This window comes from Leptonychotes weddellii, chromosome 16, assembly GCF_054177405.1.
Source record: "Leptonychotes weddellii isolate Sample4059 chromosome 16, ASM5417740v2, whole genome shotgun sequence".
NCBI classification, from domain to species: domain Eukaryota; kingdom Metazoa; phylum Chordata; class Mammalia; order Carnivora; family Phocidae; genus Leptonychotes; species Leptonychotes weddellii.
Genome location: NC_138384.1, coordinates 39,818,015 through 39,834,799, shown reverse-complemented (window position 1 = coordinate 39,834,799; position 16,785 = coordinate 39,818,015). Strand labels below are relative to the sequence as shown.

The 16,785-nt window shown below is 58.6% G+C and overlaps 1 protein-coding gene and 1 long non-coding RNA gene across 13 annotated transcripts; one reads left to right on the top strand and one right to left on the bottom strand.

Moving 5' to 3' along the window:
• Positions 1 to 1,950: 1,950 nt before the first annotated feature.
• On the top strand, positions 1,951 to 15,265 carry DPF1 (double PHD fingers 1). 12 transcript variants are annotated; one of them, XR_014140908.1, is made up of 12 exons: positions 1,951 to 2,025; positions 7,713 to 7,873; positions 8,001 to 8,108; positions 9,389 to 9,516; positions 9,780 to 9,869; positions 10,469 to 10,547; positions 10,749 to 10,880; positions 11,781 to 11,831; positions 11,924 to 12,043; positions 13,163 to 13,255; positions 13,848 to 13,929; positions 14,090 to 15,265. XR_014140908.1 is itself a non-coding variant. In XM_081806811.1 (12 exons), exons 1-12 carry the CDS (start codon positions 1,994 to 1,996, stop codon positions 14,158 to 14,160), a joined length of 1,191 nt encoding a protein of 396 aa, XP_081662937.1. In that variant the 5' UTR covers positions 1,951 to 1,993; the 3' UTR covers positions 14,161 to 15,265. The 12 variants fall into 12 exon arrangements, 9 of the variants coding, with proteins under 9 accessions (XP_081662937.1, XP_006750486.1, XP_030877567.1 ...); XR_014140907.1 differs by having other exon boundaries at positions 13,818 to 13,929; XM_081806811.1 differs by having other exon boundaries at positions 9,786 to 9,869; positions 13,143 to 13,255; positions 13,818 to 13,929.
• On the bottom strand, positions 10,294 to 11,701 carry LOC115938277 (uncharacterized). Its single transcript, XR_004073428.2, has 2 exons — positions 11,376 to 11,701; positions 10,294 to 10,557 (listed from the first exon to the last, which is right to left on the bottom strand). It is a non-coding gene; the product is annotated as an uncharacterized LOC115938277 (long non-coding RNA).
• Positions 15,266 to 16,785: the final 1,520 nt, after the last annotated feature.

Genomic DNA, 16,785 nt, shown 5'->3' with positions numbered 1-16,785 from the left:
TGTGCCTGTGAACCCCTCCCTTCTCTTTGTCTTTAGCTCCAGACCCCCTGCTGGGGGGGTTTCCTTAATACAGCACCCCCCTTTCAGGTTGTGCAAGTGTCTGTGTGTGGAGGGCACAGTATGGAGCCCCCCTTACTCTCTGTTCTGCTGGTTGCATGCCTCAGAGCTAGACGGTGGGGAGACGTACGGAACATAACGTCTGGTTGATCCACTTATTTGTTCAACAAATGATTATTGAGCACCTACTACTTTTCAGGCCCTGTTCTAGGCACTGGGAAGACAACAGTGGACGGGACAACAATCCCTGCCCTCACAGAGCCGATATTCTAATGGGTGGAGACAGACAATAAGTCAAATAACTAAATAGATCGATTATACGATGACAAACTATGATAAGTGTTGGAAGAAAAAGCATTTGAGAGGACAGGGTTATGGGGAATGCTATTTTAGCTGAGGTTGGATCTGAGGAGGTGACATTTAATCAGGAACCTGAATAAAGTGAGGGATGGAGCCATGTGGATATCTGGGGGAGGAACATTCTAGGCAGAGAGAAGAGTAAGTGCAAAGATCCTGTGGCTGACATGGGACTGAAATCTTCCAGGAACAGGGAGGAGGCCAGTGTGACTGGAGTAAAGTCAGCCAAGGGAAGGAAAGAGGGAGATGAGGTCAGAAATCTGATGACGGTTGGGGAGGGGATCAAGTAGGGCGTTGAGGGCTGAGGGAGGACTTTGCATTTTACTCTAATTGTGAAAGAAGTCACTGGAGGTTTTGAGCCAGAGAGCATTGTGATGTCATATGTTTTAGATAGCCCACTCTGGCTGCCGTGGGGAGAACAGACCTGGAGCCGTCCAGGCAGGAGACAATGGTAGATGGTACCGGGTGGAGGCTGTGAAGGGAGAAGACTAGGTGGATTCTGGATCTGTTTTGTGAATGTAGAGATAATAGGATTTGCTGATGGGCTTTTGGTGTGTGTGTGTGTGTGTGTGTGTGTGTGTGTGTGTGTGTGTGTGTGTGAAAAAGAAGAGAGCCAATGATTGATTGCACTTAGAACAAAATCCAATTTCTCTGTAATGTCCTACAAGGCTCTACATGATCTGGGTCCTTGCTCGCTCCCCAGCCTTGTCTCTCCCCTCACTCACTCTGCTCCAGTCACACCAGCTTTCTCACTGATCTTTGCACTTGTCAAAGCTCGATCCCTTTCCCCTCCTGTTGCCTGGCTGGAACTTCTCAGGTCTCAGTTCAAATGCCATCTCCTCAGAGAAGCCACTTTATAGCATTCATAATTCTCTAAAATGATTTTGTCTCTTTATTTTCTTCTTTATCACCTATCTGTCTTTCTCCATGAAAAGGTCAGCTCCTGGAGGGCAGGGACTTTGTTGGGTCACTGCTGTATGCCACCGTGTCTAGAAGAGTGCCTGGCACCTGGCAGGCACTGAATAAGTGAACAAAGGCAGTGATTAACCCCTGTGCTTGTTTACACGCTGGCGTACACAGAAGAGACACCCAGACCAGCAAGCACAGACAAGAACACACGACAGATCCTGGGGTCATCCACATACCCTGGGGAGACCCAGAGGCCAGGAACCACCTGCTCTCAGGTCTGCGGGTCCTGGAGGATGGAGAGCCCGAGATGGGAATGGAGGCACCCTCAGGGAGGAGGAAAGGATGCTCTGGGACGAGCCCAGCCCCGCCCTGTATCCTCAGCAGCCAATGGGCGTGTGGTCTTCCCGGAGCCCCCTGGGACGTGTAGTCCGGCCAGGGGCGCCCTCGGGCGCCGCCGCGCGCCCCGAGACTCCACGTCCCGTCGTGCGCCGGGAGGTGCGGGGATTGGCCGAGCCCCGCCCCCGGCCCGCCCCACTCGGCTCGCGCCGCAGCCCCAAGAATGAATGAAATCGTAGCGCGCTGGGCGGCAGAGCGGGCGGCGCAGGCCGGGCTGGGCCCGCGCGCGGCGGCAGCAGCGCCCCGGGCCGGAGGCGGCCCAGCCGAGCGGGCCATGGCCACCGCCATTCAGAACCCGCTCAAGTCGTGAGTGTCCCCGCCGTCCACGTCCCTCCATTCCGCCCCCCACCCCCGGCCCTTCCCCCGCCCTCGCTGGGGAAGGGGACGCGGCGCGCGGAAGGTAGTTTAATGGGGACCCCCAGAGCGCCCCCCACCCCTGGGGGACCCGCCGCCCCTTGTTGTCCCCTGGGGTTGGGGGCGGGAGCCCCTTCAGGGTCGCGGGGGCGTCTCTTCTTTGTCGCTGTCAGTGAAGGAATGTGGCGCGCGGGCTGGGGGGTGGCGGAGGCCGTTTCCCCACCCAGAGTGGGGGTAGGGGCTTCCCTCTCTTCCTCCTCCATCTCTCCTCCTCCGAATCTCCGGGGGCGCCGGGCCTGCCCCGGCATAGGGCTGGGAGTACGGACGCCTAAGTCCAGACCTCAGTCTCCGGGGTCTTCACCACCGTCCTTCCTCTCATCAGAACACCTTTCTTTTTACCCCTCTTTCTCCGGGGACCTCGGCCCGCGCGGCCGCAGGGTGGGAGCTGAGACGTCGGGGGTCCTGTCTCCCCTTTTTCCTCCCCCGGTCTTCAGGACCTAGAAGCTCCGACGCCCAGGTCAGACCGTGGGATCGCTCCCTCTCCCGGCCCATAGACATCTAATGAGAGCATCTCTCAACCCCTTGGGGACCGGATGCCTTGGGAGAGGATGCTGGCAGCAGCCCTCAATCTCGGGGGATTCCCTCCCTTTCTCCCTGTCCGCGTCCCTCCTCCGAGTGTTAGCTTCCTCCTGGGCCCGGTGGCTAGGAACCTGGACGCCTGGGTTCAAGCCCAGCCCTGTCTCATCCCTCCCCTCTCCTAGCCATCCCTCGCTCTGTCCGCCTCTCTTCTCTCTCTTTCCATCTCTCTCTCTCTCGCTCCCTCTTCGGGATCCCGGACTCCCGGATCCCAGCGCTCCCCACCCCCTTTCCTCCGGCGGTGACAGCGGGCTCAGAGTGACAGGCGCGCGGCCGTTCCCGCCCTCCCTCCTCGGCTGGCGAGCGCGGCACTCCCCTCCCCCTCCTCCCGGGCCTGGGGGAGGAGGCGGAGGGCGAACGCCCGCGGCGCCGCACAAAGGGGCTGGGGCGACCTACCCCCCCCCAACCCCGCTTCCCCCAACCCCTTGCGCTCGCCGCCTTGACCTTGAGCAACGTGTGCTGGCTGGTGGTGAGGGGGAAGGGGACGGGAGCGCCCCCCACCCTCCCAAGGGCTGTGTCAGACGGCTGGACCCAAGCCCCCCAGTAGTTTCTGGTTTCTGGTGGGGGGCTGTTGGGAGAGGAGGGGGCGGGGGTTAATAGGCACGCGCCTACACGTGTGGCTTTGCGGTGAGCCAGAGAGAGCTTACAGGGCGTGTGTGGGGAGCTGGGGTCAGTGTGGGGAGGTGTGTGATGGTGACACACTTCTGCTTCCCTCTCACTCTATCTTACACACAGACAGATGTGTCTCCTATGAGAAACACCCTCAAACTGGCTGGGACAGGGTTCCTGTACAGGTTGCTGGATCTACAGGCATTCTGGCTTCCTCACTCTGACCCTGGCCCAGACCTCTTGGAGGAGGCAGAGGAAGCGCTGGGGTGGGAGTGCCGGCGGCCTTGTTTGTCCTTTGCTCTCATCGTGGGAGAGGTCTGCAGGGTGGAGGGTTGAGGGTAGGAACTGGCTTCTGAAAAGAATGTGAGAGCTAATCGCCTTGGGAGTGGGAAAGTGGAAGGAGCAGGCCTAGGGGTTCTGACTGCTTGGCTTCAAACCTCATCTTGATCTGTTAAATCACCTCCCCTTCTCCCCGTCCTCCAGAGCCTCAATGTTACCATCTGTGTAGTGGGGAATCATAACAGTGCCTATGACCTCAAGGGGCTGTTGTGATCTTTGTAAAGCACTTGGAACAGAGCCTGACCCTGACTAAGTGTACCAATTATTAGTAGTAGTATCAATATTGAATTTCTCATGTGGTCCACTTTCCGTATGGGGCATTGCAGGGGCCAGGAGGCCAGAATAAGGTTAGGGTGGGCGTGCCAGCTCCCTTCTTTGCTCTCATCTTCTGAGGGGTCCGCAGGGATGAGGGTAGGCCATGGGGCTAGGAGTTCAGGTGTGGAAGAGGGATCTGTGAAGGTGACTAGGGGTAAGGAAAGGGAGGGAAGTATCAGCTTGGGTCTGTGGTCAATCATGCTGCTGGACAAGGGCCTCCAGGGAGGTCATGGAGTATATTCTACACTCAGGCTCCAAACGGATCAAATTGATGTAAGTGTTCTGGGGTGGGGCAGGAGTGAGCTGGGGTGTCTGAGGCTGGAGGTGTGGGGAGCCAAGTGTCATGTGTTGGGGGACCTGTGAGGGTGGTGGGAGGTGTGAGAGGAAGGGGGCAAGGGCACTCTCGGAGCTGAGCTGATGGGCAGAGGGGCAGGGCTTCCTGCGGGTGAGGCATGGGGTGGCCAGTATAGGAGCCTGGAGGCAGCGTGAGCGTGGGGGTACCAGCGTCCCTCACTTACTCCCCATTGCCACCTACTCTAGGCCAGATGTGAAGCTGAGACCCACTGTGTCCTGTTGGGAGTGCAGGGTGGGGGAGTCAAGGCCTTACCTGGGGGAGATTGGGGAAAGTTTGTGCAGGGGGTCTAAGACTAGGGTGTGTGTGTGTGTGTGTTTAGAAGTGATAAGTGTGGAAGACATTGAGGGTGTCTCTCTCACCAGAGGGTAGGTGGAGGCATCAAGCGACAAAAGAGGGGAAGGCTAGTCTGCCTCTCTGTCTGCTGGAGAGCCCCCTGGTGGACAAGGACATTTGTGGGCGTTTTTATCCATGTGGGGGCTCAAACTTGAACACAAACTTTGGACCAGGGTGGTTCCAGGTGAGCGTTGGTGTGGCCTGGTGGGTCAGCGTGCTGTCTGGGAATCCCTTAGGGGACAGTCTGTGTGGGTGACAGTGGGAGAAAGGAGGAGGTAAGCCTCACTTGGGTCCAGATATCTAGGTGAGTGAATCCTTCTCTTAGTCCCACCTTCAAACAGTGGCCAGGGCTGAGGGCCTGTAATTTCACCTCCCTCTGTCTTCCATTCCTTATCTGGAAAATGGGGATAAAAATAGCATCACCTCCGAGGGTCATTATGAGGATTGTAGGAGTTACTCCTCTGGAAGTACTTAGAACTGTGTCTGGCACATGGTGAGTACTCAGTATATTTACTCATTCAACAAAAATTTATCGAACATCTATTGTGCCAGGCATTATTCTTTCTAGTAATGTTTGGCTACCACCATCGTACATCTTACTGCACATCAGAAACTCCTTGGGGAGTGAATTTACTGAACGCCTACTACCTTTTTAAAAAGGTGCCTTTTACCTTTATGGAGGTGCCTGGGTGGCTCAATCTGTTAAGCATCGGATTCTTGATCTCAACTCAGGTCTGGATTTCAGGAAGCCCGGCAGGCGGTGAGCTCCACGCTGGGCATGGAAAAAAACAAAAACAGAAAAAACACTTTATGCATATTTACTCATTTAATCCTTACAACAATCCAATGAGGTGTCACCCTCATTTTACAGATGAGGAAACTGAGGCCCAGAAAGGTTAAGTCATTTGCCCAAGGCCACATGGCCCCCAAGGTGCAGAGCCAGGATCTGAACCCGCCAGGTGTGGCTACAGCTCCTTAGGAGCACCGTGCTGCCTGCCCCGCGGAAGGACGGGCTGGAGCAGGGCGGGGTCACTGTAAGAGTGACTGCGCTGGTGGGACAGATAGGGTTCCCCGGAGCTGGGAGGGCCTGGGGATGGGGGAGGGAGAGGTGTCAGTGAGCCAAGTGCAGGCATGCCGGTGGGGACGTTTGCGTGGGCACCTCTAAGGTAGCTCTAAGTCTCGTGGCATCGAAGTGTTTGTGTGAGTGTAAATGTATGTGAGTCTGTGAAGGTGTGGGAGGGAAGTGTGCGTGAGTCTGCGTGGGAGGCTGTGAGTATACGTGTGAATGTGTGTGTAAACTGCCGTACGTGGGTGTGTGCGAGTCCAGGTGTGCATGTGTGAGTGGATGCCCGGGACACTGGATGCGCGTAAGAGCGAGCGCGGGTGAGTGGCCGTGCGCGCTCCTTGGGCCGCACCTCTGCGCCCCCTTCCCCGCGGGGTCCCGCCGGCCCCCAGGCCCGGGACTACCACTCCCAGCATGGCCCGGGCGGGCCCGCCCTGCCGTCGCGATTGGCTGTGGCCCCGGTGCTCCCGCCCCGCGGGAATGAATGGATGGGCGGCCTCAGCGCCCGCCCGAGCGCTGGGAGGACCGACCCGGCGGGGACCTGCTGGGGGCAGGACCCGGGGAGCAAGATGGCCACGGTCATCCCCGGCCCCCTGAGGTGCTGCGGGCCTGCGGGAGGCGGGAGAGGGCGCGCGGGCGGGTGTGCGCGGGCGTGTGTGTGTGTGTGTGTGTGTGTGTGTGTGTGGCGGCCGGGGGTGGGGCCGAAGGGGTGTCTGGGGGGCTGTCACCGTGGGCCGTGCTGCGAATGTGTGTGATTGTGGGTCTCTGGCAAGAACGGTGTCTGATGCGCTGCTCCTGGAGGAGCGGAGGGTGTGGGGAACTCGGAGTCCTCTTCGGGTCCTTTTCGGCGGAAGGGGGTCATGTCCCGCCCCGCGACCCCCGGGGTTGGGGAGAGAGTGAAATGGCCTGGGGGTGTGGGAGCCTTGGTAAACTTGAGGGAAGCCCACACTACCTTTGTCTTGGCATGTGGAGTGTGTGTCACTTGTTTGTTTGTGGGTTTTTTTTTTTTTTATATGTGTGTGGATATGTGTTTAATTTATTTTAGTCTACACTAGGTTTCTTTTGATATTTGGGTCTTTGAATGTGTGTACATGTCCTCTGAAACTGCACATCATTTGTGTTCTGTGTCTGGATTTGTAGGTATGCATGGATTTATGTGTACATTTTTGTGTGAATATGGCTGGATTTGTCTGTTCCTATGTTGTCTGTGTGTGTATCTTTGTGTGAATATGTGGTATTTTAGATGTTGGTTTCTATAGTGTATCTTTGTGATTGTGTGTGAGTGTGTCCTGTGTGAATCTGTGTGATTTCTTTGTATAGTGTGTCTGGATATTGTGTGTGTGTGTGTGTGTGTGTGTGTGTGTGTGATTTGTTTGTGTTGTGTCTTTGGGTATGTAAGTGCACGTGTGGGTAGTTTGTTTTAGCATTCTTCTCATAATATTTGTGTATCTCTGTGTGTCTTTGGATGTGTGTGTGTGATCTGTTTGCATGTTGTGTGTCTTTGTGCAGGTGCTTTGTTTATGTTGTGTGTCTTTGGATATGTGATGTGTATTTGTGCATGGATATATGTGTGATGTGTCTGTTTCTACACTAGGTGACTGCGATGTTAATGTTTTTTCAGTAGATATTTGTGTGTGCACATATGTGAGATTTGTCTGTTTCTCCTTTGTGAGTTTTGGGATATGTCTGTCTTTGTGTGTGAATCCTGTGTGGTTTGGTTGTGTTGTGTATTTTGATGTGTGCATGTACGGATGGGTCCTGGTGCATTTTTGTCTGTTTCCATATTGTGTGTATCTTACTCATTGGCTCCAGGCCTGATTGGGCCCTAGGTTGGGGGCTCCTGAGTCCAGGAGCGACAGGGGGGGAGAGGTGAGGTGGGGGGAGGCGGCCCACCCATTCCCGAGGGCCGCGCGTAGGGCGGGGTGCTGGGCGACCAGGCGCACCTGCCCTTGCTGACAGCCGCTCGCCCGCGCACCCGCCCCCTCGCAGCCTAGGCGAGGACTTCTACCGCGAGGCCATTGAGCACTGCCGCAGTTACAACGCGCGCCTGTGCGCCGAGCGCAGCCTGCGCCTGCCCTTCCTCGACTCGCAGACCGGCGTGGCCCAGAACAACTGCTACATCTGGATGGAAAAGACCCACCGCGGCCCTGGTACCGGCCCCGGAACCGGCCCTGGAGGGGGGGGGGAGGGGCGTGGGGGCGGGGCGGAGCGGCGGCTTTGCGGCCCGCCTTCTTGCCTTCTTGCGTTCTCAGGGCCCCTTCGGCCTTCTCACTCCAGGTTTGGCCCCCGGACAGATCTACACGTACCCCGCGCGCTGTTGGAGAAAGAAACGGAGACTCAACATCCTGGAGGACCCCCGACTCCGGCCCTGCGAGTACAAGATCGGTGGGTGGAGCTGCGTCCGGGGTGGCCCCCGCTCAGTGCCCCCAGCCAGTGTGGATCTGAGCATTTGCCTTTATTTCCCTCCTAGCGAGTGTCTGCAAGTGTGTGTCTGGGTATAGCCCAGACCTTCTCCAGTTTTCCCTGAGTGTCTGGGCTTGGACTTGGACTGTATCTTCTCCTACTTGGACCCAGGTGTATCCGGGGGCAGAGTGATATCTGTTATGTGTGTCTCGGTGGATCTTCCCTGGTGAGCTGGGATGTGTGGTGTCTGGCTGGATTTCTTCCTGTGGGTGCCCGCGTGTGTCTGGATGTGTCAGAGTGTCTTTCCATCTGCAGTGGAGTGTATCTAAGTGTCTGTGTCCTTTTCTAGGTGTTTCCAAGAGTACTTGAGGGTTTATTTAGTTTTGTGTGTGTCTGGTCTCGCAGAGTATCCCGCTGTTCTGAGTGTGTCTGGGTGTATCAGGGTGTCTGGCTGTCTCTTCCTTTGAGTGGCCAGATGCTTTGGAATGTCTGGGAGGATCTCTTCCCCTAGGGGCTAGTGTATTAGGTGTGTTTCTGCCCCTGTGTGCTGGTCCAGCAAGAGTGTCAGGCTTCGTCACTTCTTGGATGTGATCAGGACTATCAGAGTCACTGGCTGTTTCTCTTCCCCTGTCCAGGTGCATCCAAGGGTCTGTGTGGGTCCAGGTGTATTGACGTGTCCACCTGGCTGTCTTTCTGGATGTGTCTGTCTGCCTGGGAGGGACTGGGTGTCTCCTCCCCTGTGTATGTCCGCGTGTATCCGTTTGAGTGATTCTCCCTAGGTATGTCTGTCTCTGCCCCCTGGGTGTCCAGGTGTAGGGTTGGGTCTGGCTGTGTCTTCCTTATGTGGATCTAGAGATAGCTGATGGTTTAATGTCTCTATCTGATGGTCTTCGGGTGTCTCCAAGGGTTTGGATGTGTTTCCTCCATGTATCTGGGTGTATCTCTTCCTTTGTGTGTCTGGCTGTCTCAAGATGATCAGTCGGTATCTCCCATGTGCCCCCTGGTTGAGTATCTGTATCTCTCCGTTTGCATCCAGGTGTAAGTGAGGGTCTGGCCGTGTCTCCTTCTGAGCGGGTCTGAGTGTCTGGCTGGGCCTTTCCCGGGGTCTCAGCATCCTTCCCACGGTGTATGATTGCATCTTTGAGTCTTGTCGCTGGTCGAGTGTGGGAAAGCCTCTTTCCTGAAGCACCCCCGACCTGGGCTTTTGAGGAATCCTCCAGGGACATCTTCCCCACTTGACCCCACCATGGCCTTGTCCCCAGACTGTGAGGCACCCCTGAAGAAGGAGGGTGGCCTCCCGGAAGGGCCAGTCCTTGAGGCGCTACTGTGTGCTGAGACCGGGGAGAAGAAGATTGAGTTGAAAGAGGAGGAGACCATTATGGACTGCCAGGTGGGACCACCCCTCAGGGGCCCCAGCTGCCTTCTCACCCCGGCCACCTGCCCTGGCTCATCCTGGTCCTGCTCTGCAATCTCCCCCGGCTCCCTAGGGCCTTTGGGCATCCTAAGTCTCCATCCTTTCACACCTCTTCTCTTTTTGGAAGACCTCCTGACGTGCCCTGCTCCCCCCAGTCTCCAGCTGTGTCCAGAACTCCCACAAAGCAGGACAGCATCCCCCATTTTCTTGACCTCAATCTCCCTTCTCCTGGTGCCCAGAAACAGCAGCTGCTGGAGTTTCCACATGATCTCGAGGTGGAAGACTTGGAGGATGACATTCCCAGGAGGAAGAACAGGGCTAAAGGAAAGGTATTGCCTCCCAGTTCTTCTCCATCATCCCTCTCTTCATTTTTTTTTTTTTTTAAGATTTTCTTTATTTATTTGAGAGAGCAAGAATGAGAGAGAGAGAGCACATGAGAGGGGGGAGGGTCAGAGGGAGAAGCAGACTCCCTGCCGAGCAGGGAGCCCGATGCGGGACTCGATCCCGGGACTCCGGGATCACGACCTGAGCCGAAGGCAGTCGCTTAACCAACTGAGCCACCCAGGCGCCCATCCCTCTCTTCAATGACAGGCCCCATGTACTGAGCATGCACAATGGTCAGGCCCTGCCCCAGTCTGACCTCATTTAATCCCCAGAGCAGCCTGAAGGGGGGAGGGGGCTAGACCCATTTTTACAGAGGAGCAAACCGAGGCTCAGATATGATTAAGCCCTTTGCAAAGCAGAGACAGTACAGTGGGTTACAGCCATCTTTATGCTCACACTACAGATGAGGAAACCGAACGTCAGAGAGGTCGGGGCCCATAGTTAGGAAGTGGCAGAGCTGCGGTTCACCTTTCGGGCTCAGATGATGAAAGCCCTTTCAGTTCCCTCCCTTTCTTGGCCCCTGATCCTGACTCTTCCCCCCCAGGCATATGGCATCGGGGGTCTCCGGAAACGCCAGGACACCGCTTCCCTGGAGGACCGAGACAAGCCGTATGTCTGTGATAGTGAGTCCTTCTGAAGAGGGGGAAAGAGAGAGAGTGGGGCCTAGAGACCTCTCCCCTGCCGGCCCCCTCCCTCCCGTTCTAGAGCCCGGTGGGAGGGGATGCTCAGGCCTCTGGCAGAGGGCGGGAGGCGTGATCCCCGAGACCAGGGTGGAGGCCACCTGGGCTGGGAGGGCTGACCAGCCCTCCCTGCTCGCTCTCCAGTCTGTGGGAAACGGTATAAGAACCGGCCAGGGCTCAGCTACCACTACACCCACACCCACCTGGCTGAGGAGGAGGGGGAGGAGAACGCCGAGCGCCACGCCCTGCCCTTCCACCGGAAAAACAACCACAAACGTGAGCAGGCAGGCGGGCCGTGGGGTAGTGAGGGACCCTGGGAGTGGGGGCTGAGGAGCCTGGGAGGGAGGGGGCACATTAGACATTTCTGGAAAATCTCCAGCTCAGCGGTCCCCTCCCCCCACCGACCATGGGGATGCTGACTCTGGGGTTGCCATGGCAACCAACCATCTCTCCCTCGCTCCCGGCCCGGGCATAATATTTCTGGGTCTGATTTATTGTTTCAATTAGAGCTTGGGGAGGGGGGGTGATAGATGACTCCCCTCCCTCCCTGCCTCCCTTTCTCCCTTCTCGCTGAGGCTTTGGCTGAGGGGCAGGGTCTGTGGCCTGGGGGCCCTCGGCGCCTGCCCGTGCCAATCCCATGCCAGCCCTGACAGCTGAGGGGTGGGGGAGGGCTCGGGGGGCGGCTCTGCCAGGGGAGAAACTGTCTTCCCACCCGTCTCCTGGTGGGAGAGGGCAGTCTCTTCATCCCGTCCCCACTCCACCTCCAGGCACCTCTGTGTTCAGGAGTTTTCTTCTGAATGTCCGTCTGTCTCCATGCCAGATCTTGGCCAGTGGTGTCCCCAGTTTTCATCTAGTTGGGGCTCAGGTGGCGCTGGTTTGTCTGGTAGAAGTGCGTGTGAATGGGGAAGCAGGGGGCTCGTCCGAAAGCTGTTCTTTGCAGTTTTACCTAAGAAAAAGAGGATGTGTGAGTTGTCCTCAGAGAGTTCGGGGTTCCTGAGGAGAATTATCTGGGTCCCCGACTATTCTGCTCCTGGCCACAGCTCGGGGGTAGCTACTCTCTCTCCCTACCCGCCCCCTCCTGCCTGGGAAAAGGGGTCCACCCCTGGGGCTGAGGCTGGGGGCAGGGTGGAGCGTTGCCTATGGTGAGAGCCCCTCTCTCTGTCCCCCCAACCCCAGAGTTTTACAAAGAATTGGCCTGGGTCCCTGAGGCACAGAGGAAACACACAGGTAGGGACGCCTCCCTCTGCCCTGACTTCCACAGCAGCCTTTGACTAGGTGCCCCGGCCTGCCTGCACCAACCGCCGTTTGCTGTCTTTCAGCCAAGAAGGCGCCCGACGGCACTGTCATCCCCAACGGTTACTGTGACTTCTGCCTGGGTGGCTCCAAGAAGACGGGGTGTCCTGAGGACCTCATCTCCTGTGCTGACTGTGGGCGATCAGGTGATACCCCCACCCGAGGTTGCTGGGGGCCGGGGTGGAGGGCACCCCAGGAGTCCAGATCTGGAGGGTGGGAGGCAGAGAAGTGCGGCCGGGGCAGCCAGGGGTGGGGGTGGGGCGGGGAGGGGGTGACAACCCCGAGCTGGTGGCGTGGACTCCACTGCGGAGGACTGTGGGACACTGAGGGGGGCCAGAGAGGCTCTGGGAATAACAGGAAGTGGTTGTCATGGCATTGCTGCTCGTGGCCCGTGCTCGTCATGGCACGAGGGGTCGTGAAAGCAGGCCTCCGAGGCATTGTGGGTAGTGGAGTGTGATAGTGAGTAATGGATGGATGGCCACCGTCTGGGTACCGTGGATAACCGACGGCGCTTGCCATGGACTTGTGGTTCACAGAACGTGGCTTCCCAGGTGGGCTTGTAGCTAATAGACTGTGGTTGCCTCAGCACAGTGGGTAATGACTTGCGGTTGTCATGGTATTACGGGGGTGCGATACGGTTGTCAGGGCGACTGGGTCTCGTGGTCTGTAGCTGTTGTGGCCCTGGGGTAGTGGCTGAGGGCATCTCTGCGCCGGGACAGTGGGACGGCCAGGGGGTTGGCATCGCACGGTAGTGTCAGAAGGACCTTGGTTGCTGGGGTCTCCTGGGCAATGGGCTTGGGCTGCAGGGAACCCAGAGTGTGGGGACCCCAGTGTGGCAGGCCGTTGCCATGGCGCCGTGGCTGGGAGACTGTGGTTGCCACGTTACTGTGGTTAACAGAACCTGTTGGCCATTCTGCTGTGGGTAATGGAATGTGGCTGCCTCAGCCAGTGGTTAACAGAATGTGGCTGCCCGGGTGTTGTGGGTGGTAGAAGGTGGTTGCCACAGCACTGTGGGTAATGGAATGCGGTTGCCATGGTATTCCGGGGAGCAGAATGTGGTTACCATGGTGGCTGGGTAGGAGCCTGGTGGCCACGGAAGCGTGTGGTCGCGGGGGCACCGCGAGCGGGGCGGGGTCGCAGTCAGGGGTGGGGGGGCGGGGGGTGCCGAGCCATCTCCTCCCCGGGGCTCAGCGGCCCCCAGGGGCATGATGACCCCTAACCGCACCCCTGCCCCTCGGCCCCCAGGACACCCCTCATGTTTACAGTTTACGGTGAACATGACGGCGGCCGTGCGGACCTACCGCTGGCAGTGCATCGAGTGCAAGTCGTGCAGCCTGTGCGGCACCTCGGAGAACGACGTGAGTGCGCGCCGCCCCCGGGACACGCCCCCTGGCGGGCCCCGCCCCGCCCCGCCCCTCCGCCCGCCCACGCCCGCGGGGCCTAAAGCCGCTCCCCGGAGCCCCTCCCTGGGGAGCACTCGTAACCTGTATTATTGTTATTGTTAGTGTCCATTAACTGAGCCCGGCACTTAGCACTTAGTGCTCTCCAGCTCTCTGACTCCTCCCAACCGCCCTCGGAGGTAGGTGCTCTTGTCCCCGCCTCACAGAGAAGAAACCGAGCTCAGACCGGGGAAGTGACTTGCCCGAGGTCCCCCAGCTAGGACCCGAACCCACATCCATGGCTTCCAGAGCCGGTCGCAGACCATCTGGGTGTCCTTTTAAGTGTTCCACAGAATCCATAAAACCCGGCCTAGGAGCTAGCTGCAAACGGGCAGACCACAGGGGCGTTCTGCCGGGCCAAGCCGCTTCTGCAAAGACCTGCTCGGGGCCCCTTCTCGTGGGAGGGCCCACCTTCCCCAGCCCCTGTGACCTACCCCTGCCCCAGCCCCCCCACCCCGGTTTCTGGTGCCCGTGCCCCCAGGGTGCCAGCTGGGCGGGTCTCACCCCCCAGGACCAGCTGCTGTTTTGTGACGACTGCGATCGGGGTTACCACATGTACTGCCTGAGCCCCCCCATGGCGGAGCCCCCGGAAGGTGAGAGAAGAGGTGGGCACCACACGGGGGGCGGGGGGCGGGGTTGAAAAGTTGTCTTCCTGCCGGTGAAGACCCAGGACTGTGTCTGCTGGTTGGGAGGGAGTTGGGCCAGCCCTTCTGGGACCTGGGCCTAACTCCCTGTCCTCCCCCGCCCCCCCAGGGAGCTGGAGTTGTCACCTCTGTCTTCGGCACCTGAAAGAGAAGGCCTCTGCCTACATCACCCTCACCTAGGCCTGGCTCTGGCTCACCTGGACCTCTGGGGTGGTGCTTCCCGATCTGCCTCTCGGAGCTCCTCCACGCTCTCCCGCCCTCAGTGCCCCACAGCGGGAGGGGGAGAGGGGGAGCCTGAGAGGGGGCTGGGCCACCCCCTTCCCTCTGTGCAAGTGGAATGTTTGCCCTGTGGGTTGGTGGGCCCAGCAGGGCCCCTCTCCCTTCCTCCCTCCTTCCCCATCCCTTGGCAAATGGGCACCAGGGGCTTCTGCTCCCCTCAAAGCCATACCCCGCCTCTGGGCGGGCATGAGGGGCGGTAGATGCCAGCCCGGGGCACGGACACAGCGTTTTTCTAAAGAAAGAGTCAAAAAGTTAAAAAAAAAAAAAAAGAAAAGAAAAAAGATTAATATATACAAAGAGTCCTCTAAGGCCTGGCTGGGTGGTGGGGGCCCTGCTGAGCGCATCCACTGGGCACCAGTCTATGCCAGCTTCCTGCCTAGCAGCCCCCCCCCCCGTTTCTGGAGTTGCAGCTGTCCCACCTCCTCACCCCAAGTGGGCACCGTTCCCCCCGTGTGCCCAGGGCAGGTGGGTGTGGTGTCCACCCTCGCCCCCCTCCTGGTGCCCACCGTGGATACTGCATGACGTGAACCATGGTTTTGAACTCCGTTCCTGCTCCCTCCCTGAGAGCCCCGCCCTGCCCGCTCTGAGCCTGCCGTGGCTGGGGCCCCGCCGTGGCTGGTGGGCGTCGGCTGGGGCGGGGGGCAGGCGGGCCCCTGCCCAGCGCCTGCTGGAATGAGAAGCACAGACTCTGCAACGGACTAGTTTTTCCTCCTTCCCCTGCTCCAGTTCCCCAGCGGCCAGGCCGGGCTGCCCCCCTGCCCCACTCGCTGGCCATTTTGGGGGCGGCGAGGGGGCGTGGTTGTTTCTTGTGGTTGTGTGTGTTTGTTGTTCGGGTTTAAAAAAAAAGGGAAATTGAGACTGCAAGTGGGGGAGGTGGTGGGCTTGGGGGGTCTCCCCCGATCCGGGCATGCCCCCCCCTTGTAAACGAGTCTCCTTTATTGCCTGCCTCTGCTGTGAATTAACTTGTTCTGTGTATTAAACTGGGCCTGACCCCTCTGCCCACGACTGCCTCGTTCTCCAGGCTGGACTGGGGGGGCATCGCCATGAAGGGGAGATGGGGGCCTTGTTGAGGGAGAACTGACCGAGGTTAACAGCTGGAGCGGGCCCGACCTCCCTCTCCCTCCATCCCCCCCCCCCCGCCTTTCTCTGGCTTTGTCCCAGCTCCTCCCAGCCTCGCCGGAAAGGAGAGGGGGGGATGGGGTGGAGGGGGCTCCCGCCCAGCCAGCTGTGGTTGCCCTGGCAACGGACTGCTGCAGCTGCAGCGAGCAGCAGTGAGGGGGGAGGCGGGAGCTGGGGCCTGGGGGGGGAAGGGATGGAAAGATGAGGAGGCCGCCCTCCCGGGCTAGGGTAGGGGGCGGGGGTGCCAGGAGCACCTCCTCCCAATCCTCCCCCCCACCTCCGACCTCCCCTGGGGTCCTCCATTCCAGGGATGTTGGGAGGGAAGCAGATTTGGGTGAGGTGGGATGAGGAACCAGGACACCGAGAGATCAGGAGGCAGACACACAGCCACACATTTATAGAGAATCGGAACAAGAGCAGGAGAGGGAAGAAATAGATCTGGTGAGAGAGGTAGAAGAGCGAGCCACAGGAGTGACGGGGGTGGGGGTGGGGGGAGAGAACAGAAGAGAGATGGAGATTCAGTGGGAGAGGAAATAATAGTAAGAAAAAATAGCAGACACACCAGGGAGAGACAGAAGGAGGAAGTCGAGAGTGATCTGGAGAAGCAGGAGAGATTCGATGAGGGGAGGCAGAGAACCCCGGCACATAAATTAGGAGAGACAGAAGAATAAGAGGGAAGCACATTTAGGGAGAGAGAGAGACAGGATCCGCGGACAGGTAGAGTCCCAGGACAATGACACAGAGATGAGACTTCAGGGGAGAGGACAAAGAATTTAGGGGACAATAGAGAAATGTGGAGAGAGCCAAAGGTATGAAGGGCTTCAGAGGTTGGCTGGGGACCGAGCCAGGGGTGATGGGCGGGAGGGCGAGACTGGCGGAGGGTCCAAGAGGGCGCCCGCTGGAGAGATCGGGACGTGGCCGCGGAAGGCAAAAACTGGGGCAAGACGGGGACGGGACCAGCAGGGCACCAGTGTGGGTGCGAGTTGCGGGGCGTTGGACGTTGGTGTGTGTCACAGGCGCCAGGAGAGGATGTGAGAACAGCTTGTTCCACCGTTCCCGTGCTGGTGGGGGAAGGGCGGCACGGGGAGAGGATGGGGCCTCAAGGAGGGCGGAGACTGGGAGAGTGTCTGGAACACTCTAGAATTTTTAGGAGATGTGGAAATAGCTGGTCCACCTCCTCTGGAAAAAGGCTATATGCCCGTTTTGGAAAAAGATATTTTTTCGGGGGGGCGGGGAGGGGAGAGGCTGAGTCAGAGAAGCATCAGGTTTTAGCTCAGAGATGGAAGACCCAATGACAGGTAAGGGGGTGAGGTGGGTCAGGAAGACTTAGCCACCTGGCCAGCCCTGTCACGAGGTTGGGCTGCTTCTCACACAAGAGGCCAGACCTTGGATTTTCACATGGAATTC

Coding starts and splice junctions, on each gene's coding strand:
- DPF1 (XM_031021707.2), top strand. CDS start 1,994: ATGGCCACCGCCATTCAGAACCCGCTCAAGTC. Junction 12,044..13,142: donor TGCTGACTGTGGGCGATCAG/GTGATACCCCCA, acceptor CTCGGCCCCCAG/GACACCCCTCATGTTTACAG. Junction 13,930..14,089: donor CATGGCGGAGCCCCCGGAAG/GTGAGAGAAGAG, acceptor CCGCCCCCCCAG/GGAGCTGGAGTTGTCACCTC.